General features: G+C 42.4%; 1 protein-coding gene across 2 annotated transcripts in view; it reads left to right on the top strand.

The window, feature by feature from the left end:
* The window catches only part of LOC133064816 (charged multivesicular body protein 3), an 86,953-nt gene that overhangs the window by 38,360 nt on the left and 27,735 nt on the right, over positions 1-20,858 (top strand). Inside the window, exons 1-2 of one of the 2 annotated variants that reach the window (XM_061155294.1) lie at positions 6,894-7,107; positions 20,241-20,301. In XM_061155294.1, the coding sequence (XP_061011277.1) occupies positions 7,063-7,107; positions 20,241-20,301 (106 nt within the window). In that variant the 5' untranslated portion in view covers positions 6,894-7,062. Of the gene's footprint in view, positions 1-6,893; positions 7,108-20,240; positions 20,302-20,858 lie in introns of those variants that run through there. The other variant, XM_061155295.1, reaches the window with a different exon arrangement.

The raw sequence follows: 20,858 nt of genomic DNA, 5'->3' as shown, positions 1-20,858 counted from the left end.
AGGTCCTTGTTGTTTTATATATAGCAGTGTGTATCTCTTGCCCCTCCTCCTTTCCATTTTGGGAACCATAAGTTTGTTTTCTATGTCTGTGAGTCTATTTTACAAACAAGTTCATTTGATTGATTTTTAGATTCAGCACATAAGTGATATTGTATGATATTTGGCCTCCTCTGTCTGACTTACTTCACTTAGTATAATAATCTCTAGGTCCATCCATGTTGCTACAAATGGCATTATTTCATTATTTTTTATGGCTCAGTAATACTCCATTGCATTATCCATATCTACAACATCTTCTTTATCCATTCATCTGTTAATGGACATTTAGGCTGCTTCCATGTTGAAGTGTCCAATTTTTGACACAGCATATATCTGTGATACCATTGCCACAAGCAAGATAATGTCCATCATCTCCCCAAATATTCTTTATGTCCCTTTGCAATATCTCCTTCTTGCCTCTTTCAAAAACAACCCGTCCCCTAGCAACCACTGATCTACTATCACTAGAGTTTGCATTTTCTAGAATGTTGTAGAAATGAAATCATACAGAATGTACTTTATTTCCTGGCTTCTTTCACTCAGCATAACTATTTTGAGATTCATCCATGTTGACACAGGTATCAAGTTTGTTCTGTTTTTATTATCTACCACAACTGGTTTATCCATTTACTTGTTGATGGACCTTTAGATTATTTCCATTTCTCAGCAAATACAAATAAGGATGCCAGTACAAGTCTTTGTAATCACATGTGCTTTTCCTCCTCTTGGGTAAATAACTAGCACTGGAATGGCATGAAGTAGATACATGTTTATCAGTTAAAGAACCTGCCATAATATTTTCAGAATGGTTGTACCATTTTACAGTCCCACCAGAGATGGGAGTATAGGGTTGAGGTCCTAAGTAAGTGGATTCTTCACCATCATGAGACAAGGTAATGAGAACAACCAGCAGCTCACCAGTGTAGATTCAGAGATTGCCCAGCTAAAATGCAACTACTTCTTTCTAGTCACAGAGTCCTTTGAGAATTTGATTAAGGTTATGGTCTATGTGGGCTTCCCAGGTAGTGCTAGTGTTAAAGAATCTGCCTGCCAACACAGGAGACATAAGAGACCCGAATTTGATCCCTTAGTCAGGAAGATCCCCTGGAGGAGGGCATGGCAACCAACTCCAGTATTCTTGCCTGGAGAATCCCACAGACAGAGGAGCCTGGCAGGCTATGGTCCATAGGGTCGCAAAGGGTCATTAATGAAGTGACTTAGCACCCCCATGGTCTATGCAGACTGCAGGACCACACTGGGGAGGGCTGGAGTTCCTTAAAAAATTTAAAAGTTACAACTGCTAGGACTTGGAAGGAGAGGGGAGAAAGAATGATGCCCCGGTTTTAGTGACTAGGCCATGGTGGACACAACAGAGGGGAGGAACAGCTCTGGCGGGAGGAAGAGGTCATTTCTGGCTCACTGCATGTGAGGCACTTACGATCTTAGGAAAGTGGTTATTAAAGTATCTTGTTTGGGCGGAGATACAGACTTCTGGACAGTAAGTGTTATGCCCGATGTCCAAATCCCCGAGCGGGAAGAGAGAAGGCCAAGACAATGCAACTCGCAAAAAGGGAAGTTTATTGCTGACTCGAATCAGGGTTCCTGACGCATCCAACGCAGTGGTGCGGGGTCAGAGAGCCCCAAGCCCAAGCTGTTACACAAATTTATAGGGTGAGCACACGCCGTTGGTGGTTTAAGTGGATTGGTTACAAGTTTGCAAAGCAATTTCATTGGTCAAACACACTCAAAACTTTCGCGCGTGCAGGACTTTCCAGGGGGTTTCCGCCCTGTTCCTAATTGGCAAACAGCGGTCAGTGTTAAGCTGATTGGTTGTATCCAGGTGGCCTGATAATCTTACCACCCAGAAGTAGGAAGGCCTACTCCTAATCTAAGCTGCCTGCCATAGCGTTACTTCTGCTCACCTCACATTCCCCCCTGTCTGTTGTTCAAGTAGAGGAATCTCCCTCTTTTCCCTCTTGGGCCACTGGCTGATATTGTCGTCTCAACACCATAATCTGAATGGTGTTGAGGCGTTTTTTAATAAATGATATCAATAATAGCACTATAAGTGGACCCAGGAGGGTGGAAATTAAGGAGTCAGCCAGGGGGAGCGTTGAAACTAAGATTCAAACCATCTCTGCTGGGCTTCCCATTCTCTCTTTCGTTGCGCCAGTCCCTCTCTCACTTTTGCCATAGATTCTCTTACCACTCCTGTATGGTCTGCATGGAAACAACATTCTTCTCCCAGAGCCGCACAGACCCCACCCTGTTGGAGAAAAATCAAGTCTAATCCTCTCTTATTCTGCAAGACCACCTCAGACAAGGAAGTCAAAGACTTCTCTAAGTGACTGATTGATTCTTTTATGTGAGTTATATCTTCATTTACAGCAGCTCGTAGGGAGGAAAGCCCTTGGCCTTGCAGAGATAGTGAAGCTTGGTTAAATTGCACCCGTATCTGAGGTACTTGGCCCTGGGGATTGCGCCACACTCGGGGCTACCAAATCTCTGTTTCCTACGTCCCATTCCCAGGGCCCATCACAAGAGGTTACACAACTCCAGCTCCTGCAATAATAGCTTTCCATGCCACCACAGGTTTTCCAGTTATTTCTTATGTTGCCCAGGCACGCGAAGAACCCCTCTTGGCCGAGTTTTCTCCCGGTCCCTATGGCCCCCCATGGCCCGAATTGTGGGTATTTCCCCCGGGGTCCTTCCCCAGGGAAGACTCCCCTCAGATCAAAGTAAAGGTCTGGCCACCAGGTGTTCGGAGGGTGGACTCCTGAGGTTTCGTTGAGCAGCTCATGGGTCTGCCCGTCGCTGAGTTTCCAGGTGATCTTGGCAGGTTGATGGGGGTTGTGACTAGTCGCTCCTGGGTCGATAAGGGCAGCCATCAACAGGAGAATTAGGAGGCCTCCCGGCGGACGAGTTTCAGCTTCAAAGGATTTGATGGGTGAGGACTCGCCTTCCATTCTGCTCAACAGTTGCATTTTGTCGAGGGAAACTCAGGCAGGCCGTCTGGAGAAGTGTTAGGGTCTTTCTTTCTCCCAAATGTGTAGTTGTGTGCAGGTGTTCACACAGGTGATGACCCAGGGTGGCAGGCAATATCAGGTTGTTGTTTTGATCTCAGTACCATCCATCTTTGTCATCCTTCTGGAGGGTGGTATCCTCGTTGATAATGTGGGGAGTGATCCCCTGCAGAGCTTCCTGGCTCAAGGGGTACTGTCTCACTCTCACAGGAGTTGCCCCGGCCTTTAGCTTGATGACGACCGGATTCTCTGTTTGGCCAGTCCCATCCCTGCCGTTTCAGCCCAGGCCAACGGTATTTATGGACCCATGGTTGTACATCTGGTGCTATGGTCTCTGAGGGCTTAGGTGCAAAAAGTCTGTATTCATCTCTTAAGGCTAGGGATAAGACATGTATCGGCTGTCCAAGTCCATCCGTGACTGTCATTCTCCCAGGGTCAAAATGAATCTGAGCATTAACTTTAGTCAACAAGTCTCTTCCAAGTAGAGGGGCTGGGCATTCTGGCATCACCAAAAACGAATGGGACACCTGGTGGATCCCCAGATCTACTTTTCGTTCTGTGGTCCAACAATATCTTTTTGTCCCCGTGGCTCCTTGCACCAAGCTGGTTTTCTTAGACATTGGTCCCAGTTTTTGATTTAAAACAGAGTGTTGGGCACCAGTATCTACCATGAAGCCAACGGGTTTCCCCTCCACATGTATAGTTACCCAGGACTCGGGGAGGGGTGCCGAGTCTTGACTCCCCTAGTCACTGTCTTCCCCCACATATAGAACTCGAGTTCTAGGGGAAATTCTCTCTCTCTGGGTCATTCCTCTCCTCGGGTCCCTCTTAGGGCACTCGTTTTTCCAGTGCCCCTGTTCTTTGCAGTAGGCGCACTGATCTTTCTTTAGGGCCTGCCTTTTTGGTTTCTCTTTTTCTCTCGTCCGGGGGTCTCGAGGTTCCCTCAATTCTGTTCCGGCCTTTATCCCCGCAAAAAGAATCTGGGCTAGCTCCCTCTGGTTCTTCTGGTTTTCCCTCGCTCTATGTTCTCTATCTTCCTTCCTCATCTTCTCAGCTAATTCCCTTTCCTCCCGTCAAATTTGTTCTTCCCTTTCTTCTGGGGTCTCCCTATTATTAAATACCTTTTCAGCTGCTTTCAGTAGATCCTGTATTGTCTGTTCTCCCAATCCCTCTATCTTTTGTAATTTCTTCCTAATAGCTGGGGCTGCCTGATTCACAAACGCTGTGACTCCTCAGCCTGGGGGTCCATAGGTGTATATTGCCTGAAAGCTTCCATCAGCCTCTCTAGGAAGGCTGCCGGGCTCTCAGTGGGCTCTTGCCTTACTAAATTTACCTTTGCCAAATTTGTCGGCTTTCTTGCTGCAGTCCGCAGGCCTGCCATCAGAGTCTGGTGGTACTCTCGAAGACGCTCCCTACCTTCCACTCGCTCAAAATCCCAGGTGGTCCGCAACAGAGGAAACCCCTTGTCCACGAGATGAGGCTGGGCGGTTGGCCTCCCGTTGGCCCCTGGGACCCGTTTCCGCGCCTCTGCCAGAATTCGCTCCCGTTCTTCTGTGGTGAAGAGCACCTGCAACAGCTGCTGACAGTCGTCCCAGGTGGGGTTGTGAGTGAACAAAATGGAATCTAAGAGGTCAATGAGGCCTTGGGGTTTCTCTGAGAAAGGAGGGTTTTGGGTCTTCCAATTGTACAGGTCACTCGTGGAAAAGGGCCAGTACTGATAGGTTCGCTCTCCGTCCAGGTTAGGTGGTCCCACTCGGACGGGGAGCGCCTGAACAGTGGATGAAGGTAACTCTGGGTCCCCAGGGTCTTGCCCACCCCTATCTCCCCTAGTTCTCCCCCGGGTCCCCAATGCTGGTCCCCCCTCATGGTCGGTTCCCGTTGGCCCTCCTAGTCCTCTCGGTTCACCCGTGGGAGCTTCTCTCCTCGGAGGGAATTGCAAGGGGGGCACATATGGCGGAGGCCTCATCTCCGTTTCTAGATCTATCAGGTTTGGATAAGATGATTCCTGAAAGACTAGTTTTGGGTCCTCTTTCTTTTTGGTTTTCTCCGGGGAGGTTTTCATCACCAGGACCTGTGAATTAGAAGAGCTAGGAGGTTTGTGAACGAAAGGTTTTAACCACTTAGGCGGATCTTCCACTAGATCCTGCCAAACCATGACATAGGGGACCTGATCCGGATGGCCCCAGGGATCCAGAGCCATAATCTTCTCCTTCACAGCCTGTATGATGGACGGTTGAAAGGTGCCTTCCGGAGGCCATCCAACCTGGAAGGCGGGCCACTCTGCAGAGCAAAAGGTTATTAATTTACTTTTCTTGACCAGCAAAGACAAGTTATGGGCCCTGGCCCTGACATCCGAAAAATGGTAGTAGGAGTTGAGGGCAGATCAGAGAAGAAGGGGAGAAGGAGAATAAGTCAGAAGAGAGAGAAGAGAACGATGCACCAGAAGAGAACGACACCAGAGACAATGCCGGCACACACACAAACATGGAGAGCCGAAGACAAACACATGGACAAACATCAGCCGACAACACAGCACTGGGTTTTCGGGCCCCCTGAGTTTTCTTGCCTCCCGGTACTAGGTTCACCTTACCGAATGGCGTCCACTGCTCACCAGACTCGGGATCAGGAGAGGAACTCTCCTTCCCGCAGAGCCGGCTGCCTTCCAGCGCGCTGGCTGGCCTCGGTCTTGCGCCAGCTGGAGCGTCCAGTCCGTTCCCAACCCTCTATAGAAAGCTTTCTCCTATGCCAGATACCTTCCTGCTTCACAGCAGGGCCTGGGATTTACACTAGACTTTCCTGTCCTGCCTGAGCACCAGTGCTATTATCTATCCTTCCCCTCTGTCCTGGAAGTGTTCTCTTCCCCCTGTCAAGGGATCCCGGATGAGCCCCCAAATGTTATGCCCGATGTCCGAATCCCCGAGCGGGAAGAGAGAAGGCCTCCAAGACAATGCAACTCGCAAAAAGGGAAGTTTATTGCTGACTTGAGTCAGGGCTCCTGCCACATCCAACGCAGTGGTGTGGGGTCAGAGAGCCCCGAGCCCAAGCGGTTACACAAATTTATAGGGTGAGCACACGCCGTTGGTAGTTGGTTTAAGTGGATTGGTTACAAGTTTGCAAAGCAATTTCATTGGTCAAACACACTCAAAACTTTCACGCGCGCAGGACTTTCCAGGGGGTTTCCGCCCTGTTCCTAATTGGCAAACAGCGGTCAGTGTTAAGCTGATTGGTTGTATCCAGGTGGCCTGATAATCTTACCACCCAGAAGTAGGAAGGCATACTCCTAATCTAAGCTGCCTGCCATGGCGTTACTTCTGCTCGCCTCACATAAGGAGATGAAACCAGTCAATCCTAAAGGAAATCAACCCTGAATATTCACCGGAAGGACTGAAGGTGAAGCTCCAATCCTTTCGCCATCTGATGTAAAGGCCCGACTCTTTGGAAAAGACCCTGATGCTGGGAAAGACTGCGGGCAGGAGAAACAGATGACAGTGGATGAGATGGTTGGACGGCATCACTCCACTCAATAGACATGAGTTTGAGCAAAGACCGGGAGATGATGAAGGACAGGGAAGCCTGGCGTGCTGCAGTCCCTGGGCTCGCAGAGTCAGACACGACTGAGCGACTGAAAAACAACAGACTTCCGGGGCAACAACATACAAATTTAGGTGAGCAGGCGCAGCTGTAATCACCGGGTGCAGTCAGAAAGTTCGCATCGTTCGGAGGAATCGCCTCCACGCCTCAGAAAAACACACCTAGCTCCTCACCTGGATCCACAAGTCCCCTCCCCGAAAGTGCGCGATTGCGTCAACCTTTCTGACAAAACCTCCGCCCCGAGTCTGCGCAAGAGTTCGGCGCATGCGCACCAGGCTCCCCGCGGCCGCTCCCTGCTCCTGGCGCCCAGACTCCTCGCCTCTCAGCGGCCCCGCCCAGGCGGCTGCCCGTGACCTGCCTCGGCGCGGGGAACGGAAAGCCGGCAGGGGCGAGACGAGTTCAGTTCGCCATGGGGCTGTTTGGAAAAACCCAGGAGAAGCCGCCCAAAGAGCTGGTAAGGGCAGCGGCGGCGGCACCGGAGTGGCTGCGTTTGCGTGGGGGTGCGGTGGAGTTGGTAAACGACTGGACGCTCTTCCCCCGCGGTTGGCCAGGTGCCGCTCGGCCCCCATTTCCGGGGCCTCCCACTCAATCGAGGGGCCGGAGGAAGTCTTTAAGGAAGCGGCTGTGGGGAAAGAGAACCCCGGAGTCCCATTTCCACAAGGGGGCCGAGGGCCGGGTGAAGGGGTTCCGCGGTCTCGGCTAGGGGCGCGGAGGCAGCAGCGCCGGCGCGGCCTCTGGAACCCCTGCCCCGGCGCGCGTTGGTACGTCCCGCGCGGAACCTTTCTTTGGCGCAGGCCCCGCCCCCTCCAGGCCGCCTGCGGACGGCGGGCGGACCGGCAGGGTCCCTAGCATCTTCATCAGGAGCCCATCCCGAAGTCGGGAAGGTTCAGGCACCTGTCGTCCCTTCCCCACAGCCGCGCCTTATTGAGAGGGAGACTCAGGGTCTCTTTCCTCTGCCCTTCAGCATTGACAACCAGACGCACAGTGATAGCAGGGACCCCTGCTAGTAACTACATCTGGTGTAGAATTCTGAATCTCCCTGTCAACTTCCGTCATCTCCCGATACAGTGGAGCGGTTAAGAGTGCGCTGCCGAGTCCGGAGCCTAAGTTCGTATCCTGGTTCCGCACATAATCGGCTTTGTGATCTAGGGAAAGTTCATTTGTGTGTGCCTTAGTCTTGTGTGTTGAGTAGGAATGACAATAGTATCACTTCAGAGTCATAGAAGACCGAAGGACGTTAAGTTTGATTAGCTAGTAATGCTGCCGCTGCTAAGTCGCTTCAGTCGTGTACGACTCTGTGCGACCCCGTAGACGGCAGCCCACCAGGCTCCTCTGTCCTTGGGATTTTCCAGGCAAGAATACTGGAGTGGGTTGCCATTCCTTCTCCAATGCATGGATGCATGCTAAGTCGCTTCAGTCGTGTCCGACTCTGTGCGACCCCATGGACGGCAGCCCACCAGGCTCCTCTGTCCACGGGATTCTCTAGGCAAGAACAGTGGAGTGGATTGCCATTTCCTTCTCCCAGCTAGTAGTGCTAGTTTTGGTAAATATGTTTGTTTTTGGCCGCCCCGTGCAGCTTGCGGGATCTCAGTTCCCTGACCAGGGATCAAACCAAGTCCGTGGCAGTGAAATACGCAACCCTAATCACTGCACCACCAGGAACTCCCAGAGTAAATTCTTTGTACATTTTACATCAAGGGTCCCCAACCTCTGGAATTTAATGCTTGATCTGAGGTGGAGCTGATGTAATAATAATAGAAATTAAATGCACAATACTTATATTGCGCTTCAGTTGTTCTGAAACCATCCCCATCCTCCTTCAGTGGAAAATTTGTCTCCCACAAAAACAGTCTCTGGTGCCAGAAAGATTGGAGACCGTTTTTCTACCTTACTTTCAAAGTGCAGACCAACAGCATCACCTGGCACTTTGTTAGAAATCTCAAGCCTCACCTGTTGAACCATAATTTGAATTCTGACAAGATCACCTGTGATAAGTGTGCATATTAAAGTTTGAGAAGCATTACAGCACCCAGTACATACTTATACATAAGGAGGAAAAAAACCCAAAATCTTTCATTTAATAGGTGATCTCACCTGTTCAGCCGTGTGTGTGTGTGTGTGTGTGTGTGTGTGTGTGTGTGTGTGTGTGTGTGTTAAAGTTGCTCAGTCGTGTCTGACTCTTTGTAACCCCATGGACTGTAGCCAGCCAGACTCCTTTGTCCATGGGATTTTCCAGGCAACAATACTGGAGTGGGTTGTTTTTCCCCTCTCCAGGAGGTCTTCCCTTCCCAGGTCTCCTGCATTGCAGGCAGATTCTTTACAGTTTGTGCCACCAGGGAATCCTCTTCAGCCCTAGCAGGCATATTTTAAACCATTGTTATGCATCAGGAGGTTGCTGGCACATACTGTGTGTGTTGTTGTTGATTGTATTCAATAATCATAGATACTAGAACAGTGTTGTTGTTCAGTTGCTGAGTTGTGTCCCACTCTTTGCAACCCCAAGGACTACACAGACCTCCCTGTCCCTCACCATCTCCCGAAGTTTGCCCGAGTTCATGTCCATTGCATCGGTGATGCCATCCAGCCATCTCATCCTCTGATGCCCTCTTCTTCTGCCCTCAGTCTTTCCCAGCATCAGGGACTTTCCCAGTGACTCGGCTGTTCACATCAGGTGAAAGACCCTGATGCTGGGAAAGACTGAAGGCAGGAGGATTAGGGAACGACAGAGGATGAGATGGTTGGATGGCATCACCGACTCAATGGACTTGAGTTTGGGTAAACTCTGGGAATTGGTGATGCACAGGGAGACCTGGCGTGCTGTAGTCCACCGGGTCGCAAAGAGTCGGACACGACTGAACAACTGAACTGAACTGACCAAAATACTGGAGCAGATACTAGACTGGAGTAGATACTAGAACAGTAAATATTAGTTCCCTCGGGCAACTTACTCAGCTTTACTCCCTGGTAAAATAAAAATTGGGGTGCTTAAGTGAGGTAAGAGTATGACATTACTTTGCAAACTGAATAGCATAATATAATGAACATTTTGTGGCTTGTATGTATTCTAAGATGCTTGTTGTTGTAGAACTGAATTTTTGATGTTAGTAAAGATTATTATCTTCAATGTTTGGCCTTAGTTTTGCCGTTCATAAAATAAGAAGGTTCTGGGAAAATACTCTCATTACTATTTAAACTAGTGCAAGCTGTGCAGTCAGATTGATAACTACTGATCAGAGTTGTGGCTGGATGATCTTGATTATTCCCATTTCTCTTACAGAAGTTTTTCTTTCACAAAATCCCTTTCCATTTTGTAAGTTAATGAAAAAATTTTGATGGATTTAATGAATCTTTTTCTCAGACATTTAAAGACACATGTATAAAGTTTGTGTAGTTTTTTGGTGTTTCTGATGACTGAGATTTTTATGGCCCTTCTTGACAACACATGTTTTATCCAGTTAAATTCAACAGGTATTTATTGAGCATTTCCTCTGTGTCAGACTTTGTGCAAGGAGTTAGTGAATAAGAAAAGGTCTTTGACCTTCTGGAATGTACAGTCTATAATATGTATGCACATTAATATCACTATATTAGTTATATATAATTATATTAGTTTAATATAATTAACATAATAATTATAAAAGAGACTCAATGGACATGAGTTTGCGTAAACTCCAGGCATTGGTGATGGACAGGGAAGCCTGGCGTGCTGCAGTCCATGGAGTCGGACACGACTGAGTGACTGAACTGAACTGTTAGGGTTCTGTCTAGTTATACTGCAGATGGGTTTAACTTACCCTAGGGGTCACAGAAGGCCTCCCAAAGTAACAATTAAGCTGAGACTCGAAGACCAAATTCAGAGAATATATTCTTTAACTACTTTTCTGACTATTGTTAACATTTGGGGAAAGCAAGATTTTCTGGTACTTGTGTGAACTTGTTGTTCAGTTAGCTGCCACCTTTTACATAGTTATTGAATTGTTCCACTTCATACTTCAATGCTTCTAATTATAGATATACTTCAAGTATAAACAAAGTAGGATTTATCATTTTAGGGTGTTAATAAAATGGAGATTGTGCTTAATCAGCATTATTGGGAAGATGTGAATTTAGGGCATTCCAAAACTAGTTACTGTCCATTGTAATAAAAAAAAAATCTATTTGTTATATGATCAGTTGAGTATATTTGTGTGGGTCTAATTCTAGACTCTGTATTCTGTTCCATTGATCTGTGTGTCTATTCTTTAGACAACTGCTCTGTCTTGAATACTGTGCCAGGTTGCTCAGTCGTGTCTTACTCTTTGCAGCCCAATGTAGTATAGCCCACCAGGTTCCTCGGTCCTTGGGATTTTTCATGCAAGAATACTGGAGTCGGTTCCCATTTCCTTCTCCAGGGGATCTTCCTAACCCAGGGATTGAACCTCCATCTCCTGTGTCTCCTGCATTGCAGGTAGATTCTTTAGCTGTTGAGCCATCAGGGAAGCTCGAACACTGTAGCTTTATATTAAATCTTGAAATTGGGTAATAGGGCATCTTCCAGCTTTGTTTCTCTTCACTTTTATCTTGGCTATTCCAGGGCATTTGCCTTTCCATATAAACTTTTAAATCAGTTTGTTGATATCTACAAAATAGACTGGTGATTTGATTGAGATTGCATTGAATCTACAAATGAAGTTGGAAAGAACTGATATCTTAATGTTTAGTCTTCTGATACATGAACATGGACTATCTCTCCATTTATTTATTTATTTTTTTCTTTCATTAATGTTTTGTAGGTTTCTACAGGTAGATCCTATACATATTGTTAGATTTATACCCAAGTGTTTTATTGTTTTCTATGGTGCTCTACTAAATGTTTTTAAACTTTCTGATCAAAAAATAAATAAATAAATAAAATAAAATTTCTGACCACTTATTACTGGTGTATTTGAAAGCAGTTAACTTTTGTGTATCAACCTTATGTCCTATGACCCCTCTGTATTTGCTTGTTAGTTCTTGGAGTTCTTGGTGATTTTTTTGGATATACATCCCAAAGAATCAACAGAAAATATCACTTTGTTTCATCCCAAATTTGTATATCTTTTATTTCCTTTTCTTATTGTACTCGCTAGGACTTCATTACACATTGAATAGGAGTAGACAGAAATTATATCCTTGCCTTGTTCCTGATATTAGAGGGGAAGGCTTCTAATTTCTTGCCCTTGGTTATATTGTTACCTATAGCTTGGGGTGGAGGAAGCTGCAGTTTTTTAAAAATTAACTTGAGGGATTTTCCTTTTATTCAGGTTTATAATTCAGTTTAGTCACTCAGTTGTGTCTGACTCTTTGCGACCCCATGGACTGCAGTACGCCAGGCTTCCCTATCCATCACCAACTCCTGGAGTTCACTCAAACTCATGTCCATTGAGTTGGTGATGCCATCCAACCATCTCATCCTCTGTCATCCCCTTCTCCTCCGGCCTTCAATCTTTTCCATCATCAGGGTCTTTTCAGATGAGTCAGTTCTTCGCATCAGGTGGCCAAAGTAATGGAGTTTCAGCTTCAGCATCAGTCCTTCCAATGAATATTCTGGACTGATCTCCTTTAGGATGGACTGGTTGAATCTCCTTGCTGTCCAAGGGATTCTTAAGAGTCTTCTCCAACACCACAGTTCAAAAGCATCAATTCTTCGGTGCTCAGCTTTCTTTATAGTCCAACTCTCACATCCATACATGATTACTGGAAAAACCAAAACTTTGACTAGATGGACCTTTGTCAGCAAAGTAATGTCTCTGCTTTTTAAGGTGCTGTCTAGGTTGGTCATAACTTTTCTTTCAAGGAGCAAGTGTCTTTTAATTTCATGGCTGCAGTCATCATCTGCAGTGATTTTGGAGCCCCCCAAAATAGAGTCTGTCACTGTTTCCCTTATTTCCCCATCTATTTGCCATGAAGTGGTGGGACCAGATGCCATGATCTTAGTTTTCTGAATGTTTACTTTTAAGCCAACTTTTCACTCTCACTTTCATCAAGAGGCTCTAGTTCTTCTTCACTTTGTGCCATAAGGGTGGTGTCATCTGCAGATCTGAGGTTATTGATATTTCTCCCAGCAGTCTTGATTCCAGCTGTGCTTCATCCAGCCCAGCATTTCTCATGATGTACTCTGCATATGTGTTAAATAAGCAGGGTGACAATATACAGCCTTGATGTACTCCTTTCCTGATTTGGAACCAGTCTATTGTTCCATGTCCAGTTCTAACTGTTGTTTCTTGACCTGCATACAGATTTCTCAGGAGGTAGGTAAGGTGGTCTGGTATTCCATCTCTTTAAGAATTTTCCACAGTTTGTTGTGATCCACACAGTCAAAGGCTTTGGCATAGTCAATAAAGCAGAAATATATGTTGTTCTGGAACTCTCTCGCTTTTTCAGTGATCCAATGGATGTTGACAATTTGATCTCTGGTTCCTCTGCCTTTTCTAAATCCAGCTTTAACATCTGGAAGTTCACGGTTCATGTACTATTGAAGCCTGGCTTGGAGAATTCTGAGCATTATTTTGCTAGCATGTGAGATGAGTACAGTTGTGCAGTAGTTTGAGCATTCTTTGGCACTGCCTTTCTTTGGGATTGGAATGAAAACTGACCTTTTCCAGTCCTGTGGCCGCTGCTGAGTTTTCCACATTTGCTGGCATATTGAGTGCAGCACTTTCACAGCATCATCTTTTAGGATTTGAAAGAGCTCAACTGGAATTCCATCACCTCCACTAGCTTTGTTTGTAGTGATTTCTTCCTAAGGCCCATTGACTTCGCATTCTAGGATGTCTGGCTTTAGGTGAATGATCACACCATCATGATTATTTGGGTCATGTAGATCTTTTTTGTGTAGTTCTGTGTATTCTTGCCACGTCTTCTTAATATCTTCTGCTTCTGTTAAGTCCATACCATTTCTGTTCTTTATTGTGCCCATCCTCACATGAAATAGTCTCTTGGTATCTCTAATTTTCTTGAAGAGATCTCTGGTCTTTCCCAGTCTATTGTTTTCATTCTGTTTCTTTGCATTGATCACTAAGGAAGGTTTTCTTATCACTCTTTGCTATTCTTTGGAACTGTGCATTCAAATGGGTATATCTTTTCTTTTCTCCTTTGCCTCTCACTTCTCTTCTATTCACAGCTATCTGTGAGGCCTCCTCAGACAACCATTTTGCCTTTTTGCATTTCTTTTTCTTGGGGATGGTTTTGCCTCCTGTACAATGTCACGAACATCCATCCATAATTCTTCAGGCACTCTATCAGATCTAACACCTTGAATCTACTTTTCACTTCCACTGTATAATCATAAGGGATTTGATTTAGGTCATATCGGAATGGTCTAGTGAATTTCCCTACTTTCTTCAATTTAAGTCTGAATTTGGCAATAAGGAGTTCATGATCTGAGCCACAGTCAATTCCTGGTCTTGTTTTTGCTGACTGTATAGAACTTCTCCATCTCTGGCTGCAAAGAATGTAATCAATCTGATTTCGGTATGTCCATGTGTAGAGTCTTCCATCATCTGGTGATGTCCATGTAGAGTCATCCATCTGGTGATGTCCATGTGTAGAGTCTTCTCTTGTGTTGTAGGAAGAGGGTGTTTGCTATGACCAGTGTGTTCTCTTGGCAAAACTCTATTAGCCTTTGCCCTGCTTCATTCTGTACTCCAAGGCCAAATTTGCCTGTTACTCCAGGTAGCTCTTGACTTCTTACTTTTGCATTCCAGTCCCCTATAATGAAAAGGACTTCTTTTTTGGGTGTTAGTTCTAGAAGGTCTTGTAAGACCTCATAGAACCATTGAACTTCAACTTCTTCAGCATTACTGGTCAGGGCATAGACTTGGATTGCTGTGGTATTGAATGGTTTGCCTTGGAAACAAACAGAGATCATTCATGGAGAGTTTTTATTGTGTATATAGGATATTGTCAAATGGTTTTTTCATGTCAATGCATATGATTTTTCTTATCTAATCTATTGATGTGTAGTGGATTATGGTGACCAAGTTTTGAATGTTGAACCAGTCTTGCATACCTAGAATAAATCACACTTGGTTATGGTTTATAATTCTTTTTATATAATTTTGCATTCAATTTGCTAACATTTTGTTGAGAATTTTTGCATTCATGAGATAGACTGGTCTGTAGTTTTCCCTTCTTGTAATGTCTTTATCTTGTTTTGATATTAGGATAATGCTAGCCTTGTAGAATAAGTTAAGAAGTATTCCCTCATATTTTCTTGAAGATTTTGTAGAGAATTGGTATCATTTCTTCCATAAGTCTGGTAGAATTCAGTAGTGAAACTGTCTGGGCCTGTTACTTTCTTTGTTAGCAAGTTATTAACTACTGATTCAATTGTTTTAATAATGATAGTCTTATTTAGATAATCTACTTCTCGCATGGATTTTAGTAGGCTTTTAAGTAGTTGGTCCCTTTCATCTAATTTACCAAACTTGTGAGCATAGAATTGTTCATAATATTCTTTCATTGTCTTTTCATTCTCCATGGACTCAATAGTTGATGACCCCTTTTGTACTTCTGATATTGGTAAACTTGTCTTCTCTTTTTTTTCTTTGTTAGTTTGGCTAAAAGCTTATTTATTTTATTGATCTTTTTAAAGAGCCAGATTTTGGCTTCATTGATTTTCTGTTACTTTCCTCTCTTCAGTTTCCCTGAGATTCTCTTAATTTTTTTATTTCTTTTCTTCTGCTTGCTTGATGCTTAAATTTCTATTCTTTCTTTAGTTTCCTAAGGTGGAATCTTAGATTATTGATGATTAGAGCTCTTCTTTTCTAATATATGCATTTAATGCCATAAATTAATTTCCTAATGTTTTTGCTGCATCCTGCACATTTTCATAAGTTGTATTTATTTTCACTTTCATTTAATTCAAAATAATTTTAGATTTCTATTGAGACTTTTGCTTTGACCCATGTTATTTAGATGTGTGTTGTTTAATCTCCAGATATTTGGGGATTTTTCTGGTATTGATTTCTAGCTTCATTCCATCATGATCTCAGAACACAGTTTGTATGATTTCTGTTTTTTTAAATTGTTAGAGTATGTGTATTATGGCCCAGAAAGAGGTCTGTCTTGAGAAGTGTTTCCCTGAAAGCTTGAGAAGTGTATGCATTCTGTTGTTAGAGTATTCTGTAAATGTTGACTAGATCAAGTTGATAGTTCTGATCAGGTCAGCTATATCCTTACTTATTTGCTCTCTGTTCCATCTGTCAAATTATCTCAAGAGAGGTTTTGGTATATTGTAAATATGTTTAAATGGAAGTGTATAATTACTCTTTTAAAAATATATCACAGTGATTTGATACCTGTCAATGTTGATTTATAATCAGACATTTTTATTTCAGACATTTTTATTTTTTCTCCTTGAAAGGGGAATTTCTTTCTTTTTTTTTTTTTTATTTTTTTTTTACGTTGCACTTTCTCCCATAGATTTCTTCTAAAGTAATACTTTTATGCTTAAAATAATTTATTATACTTAGAACAAAAGTATGTACATACTTTTTATGATAAAAATACTCAGCAAACTAGGAATAGAAGGAAACTTTCCTAACATGATAAGGAAACTTTCCTAACATGATAAAGGCCATTTATAAAAATCTGCAGCCAACATGATACTTAGTTATACATTATAAATTGTGAAAGATTGAAAACTTTTCCTGTAAGATCAGGAACAAGACAGAGATACCAGCTTTTGCTACTACTAAACACTGCATTAGAAGTCCTAGCCAGTGCAGTTGGGCAAGAGAAAGAAATAAAAGGCATCCACACTGATAAGAAGTAAACCTATTAATTTGTTGATAACATGATTCCACAAATAGAGCACTCTAAAGATTCCTAATGCACCAGAAAATTAGTTGTAAGTGAATTCAACAGAATTGCAGGTTCCAAGGTATTTTTAAAAATCAGTTGTGTTTTTTACACTCACAATGAAAAATCTATAAAAGGAAAGTTTGAATTTTGTAAATTTTCATTTACAGTAGTATCCAAAAGGATAAAATACTGAGGAATAAATTTAACCAAGGAAGCAAAACATGTATACACTGAAAATTGCAAAAAAGTTGCAAGAAGAAATTCCAGGTTTATGGATTGCAAGACTTAATGTTGTTAAAGTGGCAGTACTTCCAGAAGTTATCTGCAGGTTCAGTGCAGTGTCTATCACAATTCCAAATGTCTTCCTTGCAGAAATGGAGAGGTTGAGCTTCAAATTCATATGGAATACAGCAGATTCCAAATAGCCAAAGCCATACTGAAAAAGAAAAACAAATTTGAAGGACTCATAGTTCATAACTCCAGAAATTACTATAAAGTTACTGTAATTAAAATAGTGTGCAATTAGCATAAGGTTAGATATATAGATCAATCAGTGGAATAGGATTGAGACTCCAGAAATAAACCCATACACCTGTGGCCAGTTGATTTTCTATAAGAGTGCCAGGATTATTCAGTGAAAGATAGTCTCTTCAATATACGGTCTGTGACAAGTGGGTATCCACATGTAAAGAAATGAAGCTGGGCTCTTACCTCACTCCATACACAGAGATTAACTCAAAATGGATCAAAGACCTAAATTAAAGTCTTTGACCTAAAGCTATAAAACTCTTAGAAAAAACTTAAGGGTAAGTCTTCATGACTGCGTATCTGACAATGGATTCTTTTGCTATAACACCAGAAGCATAAGCAACAGAAGAAAGACAAATTGGAATTTCTCAGAATTAGTGCCTTTGTGCACCAAAGGACATTAACAAGAAAGTGAAAAGATAACCTACGGAATGGGAGAAAATATTTGCAAATTATATGTCCAATAAGGATCTACTATCAGAATATATAAAAAATTCATACACTTAACAATAAAAAGGGAACTGATCTTAAAAATGGATAGAAGACATTAACAGACATTTCTCCAAGGGAGATATATTGATAGAAATGGCCAACAAGTATGTGAAAAGATATTTAGCTTCATTGGTTATTAAGGAAATGCAAATCAAATTCACAATGAGATACTCTTTCAATAGTTTCAACAGATTTGCTGTAATTAAACAGTTGAAAGATAACAAGTGTTGACAAGGACATGGAGAAGTAGGAACCTTTGTACATTGCTTGTGGGAATGTAAAATGGTGAAGCCCCTTTGAAAAAGAGTTTTGGAGTTCCTCAAAAATATAAAATAGAATTAACATTTTAATTAGTTTGTTCAGTCACCCAGTCATGTCCGACTCTTTTGCGGCCCCATGGACTGCAGCACGCCAGGCCTCCCTGTCCCTCACCGTCTCCAAGTTCATGTCCATTGCATGGGTGATGCCATCCAACCATCTCATCCTCTGATGCCCTCTTCTCCTTCTGTCCTCAATCTTTCCCAGCATCAGGGACTTTTCCAGTGAGCTGGCTGTTTGCCTCAGGTGACCAAAATTATCATATGACCCAACAATTCCACTCCTATGTATATACCCAAAAGAACTGAAAATAGGTACTCAATCAAATACTTGTGTTTGTTCATAGCAGCACATTCACAGTAACCAGAAAATGAAACCAACCCAAATGTTCATCAGTAGATGAATAGCTAAATAAGTTGTATTGTATGTACATACCATGCCATATTCTTCAGCCATAGAAAGGACTGAAGTATTGATACATGCTACAACATGGAGGAACTTCCAAACCACTATACTAAATGAAAGAAGCCAGACATGAAAGACCACATATTCTATGATTTATTTTATATTAAATATCCCAAATAAGCATATCAAAAGATATAGAATAGCAAATTAGTAGTCACTACAGAGTGGGGAGGAGGGTGGTCATAGGGGAAGATTATAGGGTATAGTGTGTTCGTCTGACATACTAAAAAAGTTCTGAGACTAGAGAGAGTTGGTTTTTGAACATAGTGAAAGCACTAAATGCCACTGAATTATACATTTTAAAATGGCTAAGTGTGCATTATGTGAATTTCACTTAAAATGTATATATAAACCTAAGATTAACTTTTTAAATTGTATAACTATGCAGTTTTAAGTTCTTTAATATTTCATCTGGGAGTTAGAGTTGTTGTATAATAAATATTTTATAGACTTTGTTAAATAGTGGTTTTAAAGTCATTATAAATAAAATTTATTGGAAATTCATCCTAAGGGTATGAATTTTTTAGTGCCATTTAGTTCATGTATCTATGGATGAGTGCTAAAGAGTTCAGCATCAATTCCATTCCTGTTTTATCTTATTATTATTTTTTACCTTAAATCCTACAACCATTGTTTATTACAAAGGTTAACCCTGATCCTCATGATTGGTAGAGTTTCTGGTAGTAATCATGGGCACCAGGGTCTCCAGACATTTGAATTTGCAGCTACTAACAGTGTTCAGTGTCCTCACCTTGGTTGAGGATGTCTTTGATCTTTTTTTTTTTTTTTTGGACACCTGTCTACATATTTCTGATAGTAAGATCACCAGGGCTTTGAAGGTAGACTGGTAGATTGCAAAAGTCTGGGCTATGTGACCACCACCCTTCACATGGACACTGAGGTCCATGCCAACTAATTGCTCCTTCCTGAGAAGTAGAACTGTTGCTGGGAGCTTGTGTTGTAGCTTTGTGCAGGTGGGTCAACTCTGGGGTAACCCATTCACCTACAGAGACAGTTGCCATGACTGTGACCATCTTCTTATGTCTGAAGATCTGTGCCAACAGCCAAGGGCCCTTGGATGGCATGACAGTGGTGTAGACAAGAGATCCTCATCGTGAGGTGCCTCAACTAGAAGAAAGTCCTATTTTATGTTTTATTAGACTCAAATGTTGGGAAACATCGTTAATATTAATAAGTAGATGGTAGTGGAAAGGATTTTGTATATCAGCATCACTTAGTTCTTTGAACTTCTGGATCATATGCCAAAAAGCACATATTGATTTAATGTAAAATTTAGTTTTAATGATTTATCAACTGATAAATGATTTTCCTTCATTTTTGAAACTGAAGGACTAGGGGAAAATGCATAAGAATGTGGCAGTCATTAGAGTCATTCACTACTTTCTCAACACCTACACCAGTATTTCTAGCTGGCTTTATGTTGTGTGCTTCAGAGGTTTTTGCCTCTCGGGGAAATCTATCATAGTAAAAGACATGTAGGCTGGAGAAATATTTCTTTTGTAAAATGAAATGGTAATTGTTAAAGGGGAGAAGGAAAAGGTGGACTTTTATGACACAGGTATAGCAGTTTTTTAAATAATTATGTATAGAAATAAAAAAATCTGTTGCCCATAAAACCTTTCTATCCCCATGCACCTCTTGAAAAATTGTATATACCTGCAGGGTGTTGAACTCTCTCAGAGATCTTGTATAAAGTGCTTCATACTGCCTTCAGAATAGGAATCTTTGAATAGTTTGAGACTTCTATGTACTCTGAATAAAAAGACTAAAAGAAAAAAAAAAATAGAATTTGGCCCTAAGGCAGTTTCTTTCAAAATAAGCTTATTTTGTTTCTAGATTGTGTCAGGATTAAATGTAAAATTAATAGAAAATTTTTCAAAATTTGGTGAATTAGAGGTATTGGTTCTCTTATAATTTCTTTTCTAAAATTTTCCCCAGGTCAATGAATGGTCATTGAAGATAAGAAAGGAAATGAGAGTTGTTGACAGGCAAATAAGAGGTAAATTACTATTTTATGTCTCTTATCCTGTTGCTGTATTTTGCATTAGTTCATAAAAATAAGCTGAATACAGAAAACATCGTTTACATTATTTATAGGTCTAATTATTTGCTTTCTAATTATTATAAGAAAAATAAGATATAATCAACTCAAAGAAAGTTTACATTTTAAAAGAAGTAAATCTTTCCTCAAGCCTGAAATTCAGCTGTTCAAGGGGAAGGGGCCATGTTCATTCATCTCTGATTTCCTAGAGTCTAGGTTCGTGTTGGAAACAAAGCAGGTGCTCACATTCTATGATAGAATAATGGGCTCCCAAAGATGTCCTTGTCCTAATACCCAGAACCTGTGAATATGTTACCTTACATGACAAAAGGGAACTTGCACATTTGATTAGAGATCTTGAGATAGGGAGATTATCCAGGGTTACCTGGGTGGGCCCTTTGTAATCACAAGAGTCCTTATAAAAGGGCGCCGGTATGTTGAAAAAAGGAGGTGTGACCACAGAACCATATGGTGGAGTGGTTTGCTTTGAAGATGAAGGAAGAAGACATAAGCTA

This window comes from Dama dama, chromosome 11 (assembly GCF_033118175.1).
Source record: "Dama dama isolate Ldn47 chromosome 11, ASM3311817v1, whole genome shotgun sequence".
NCBI lineage: Eukaryota > Metazoa > Chordata > Mammalia > Artiodactyla > Cervidae > Dama > Dama dama.
The sequence above is the reverse complement of the archived record's forward strand: the minus strand, read 5'-3'. Positions and strand labels throughout refer to the sequence as shown.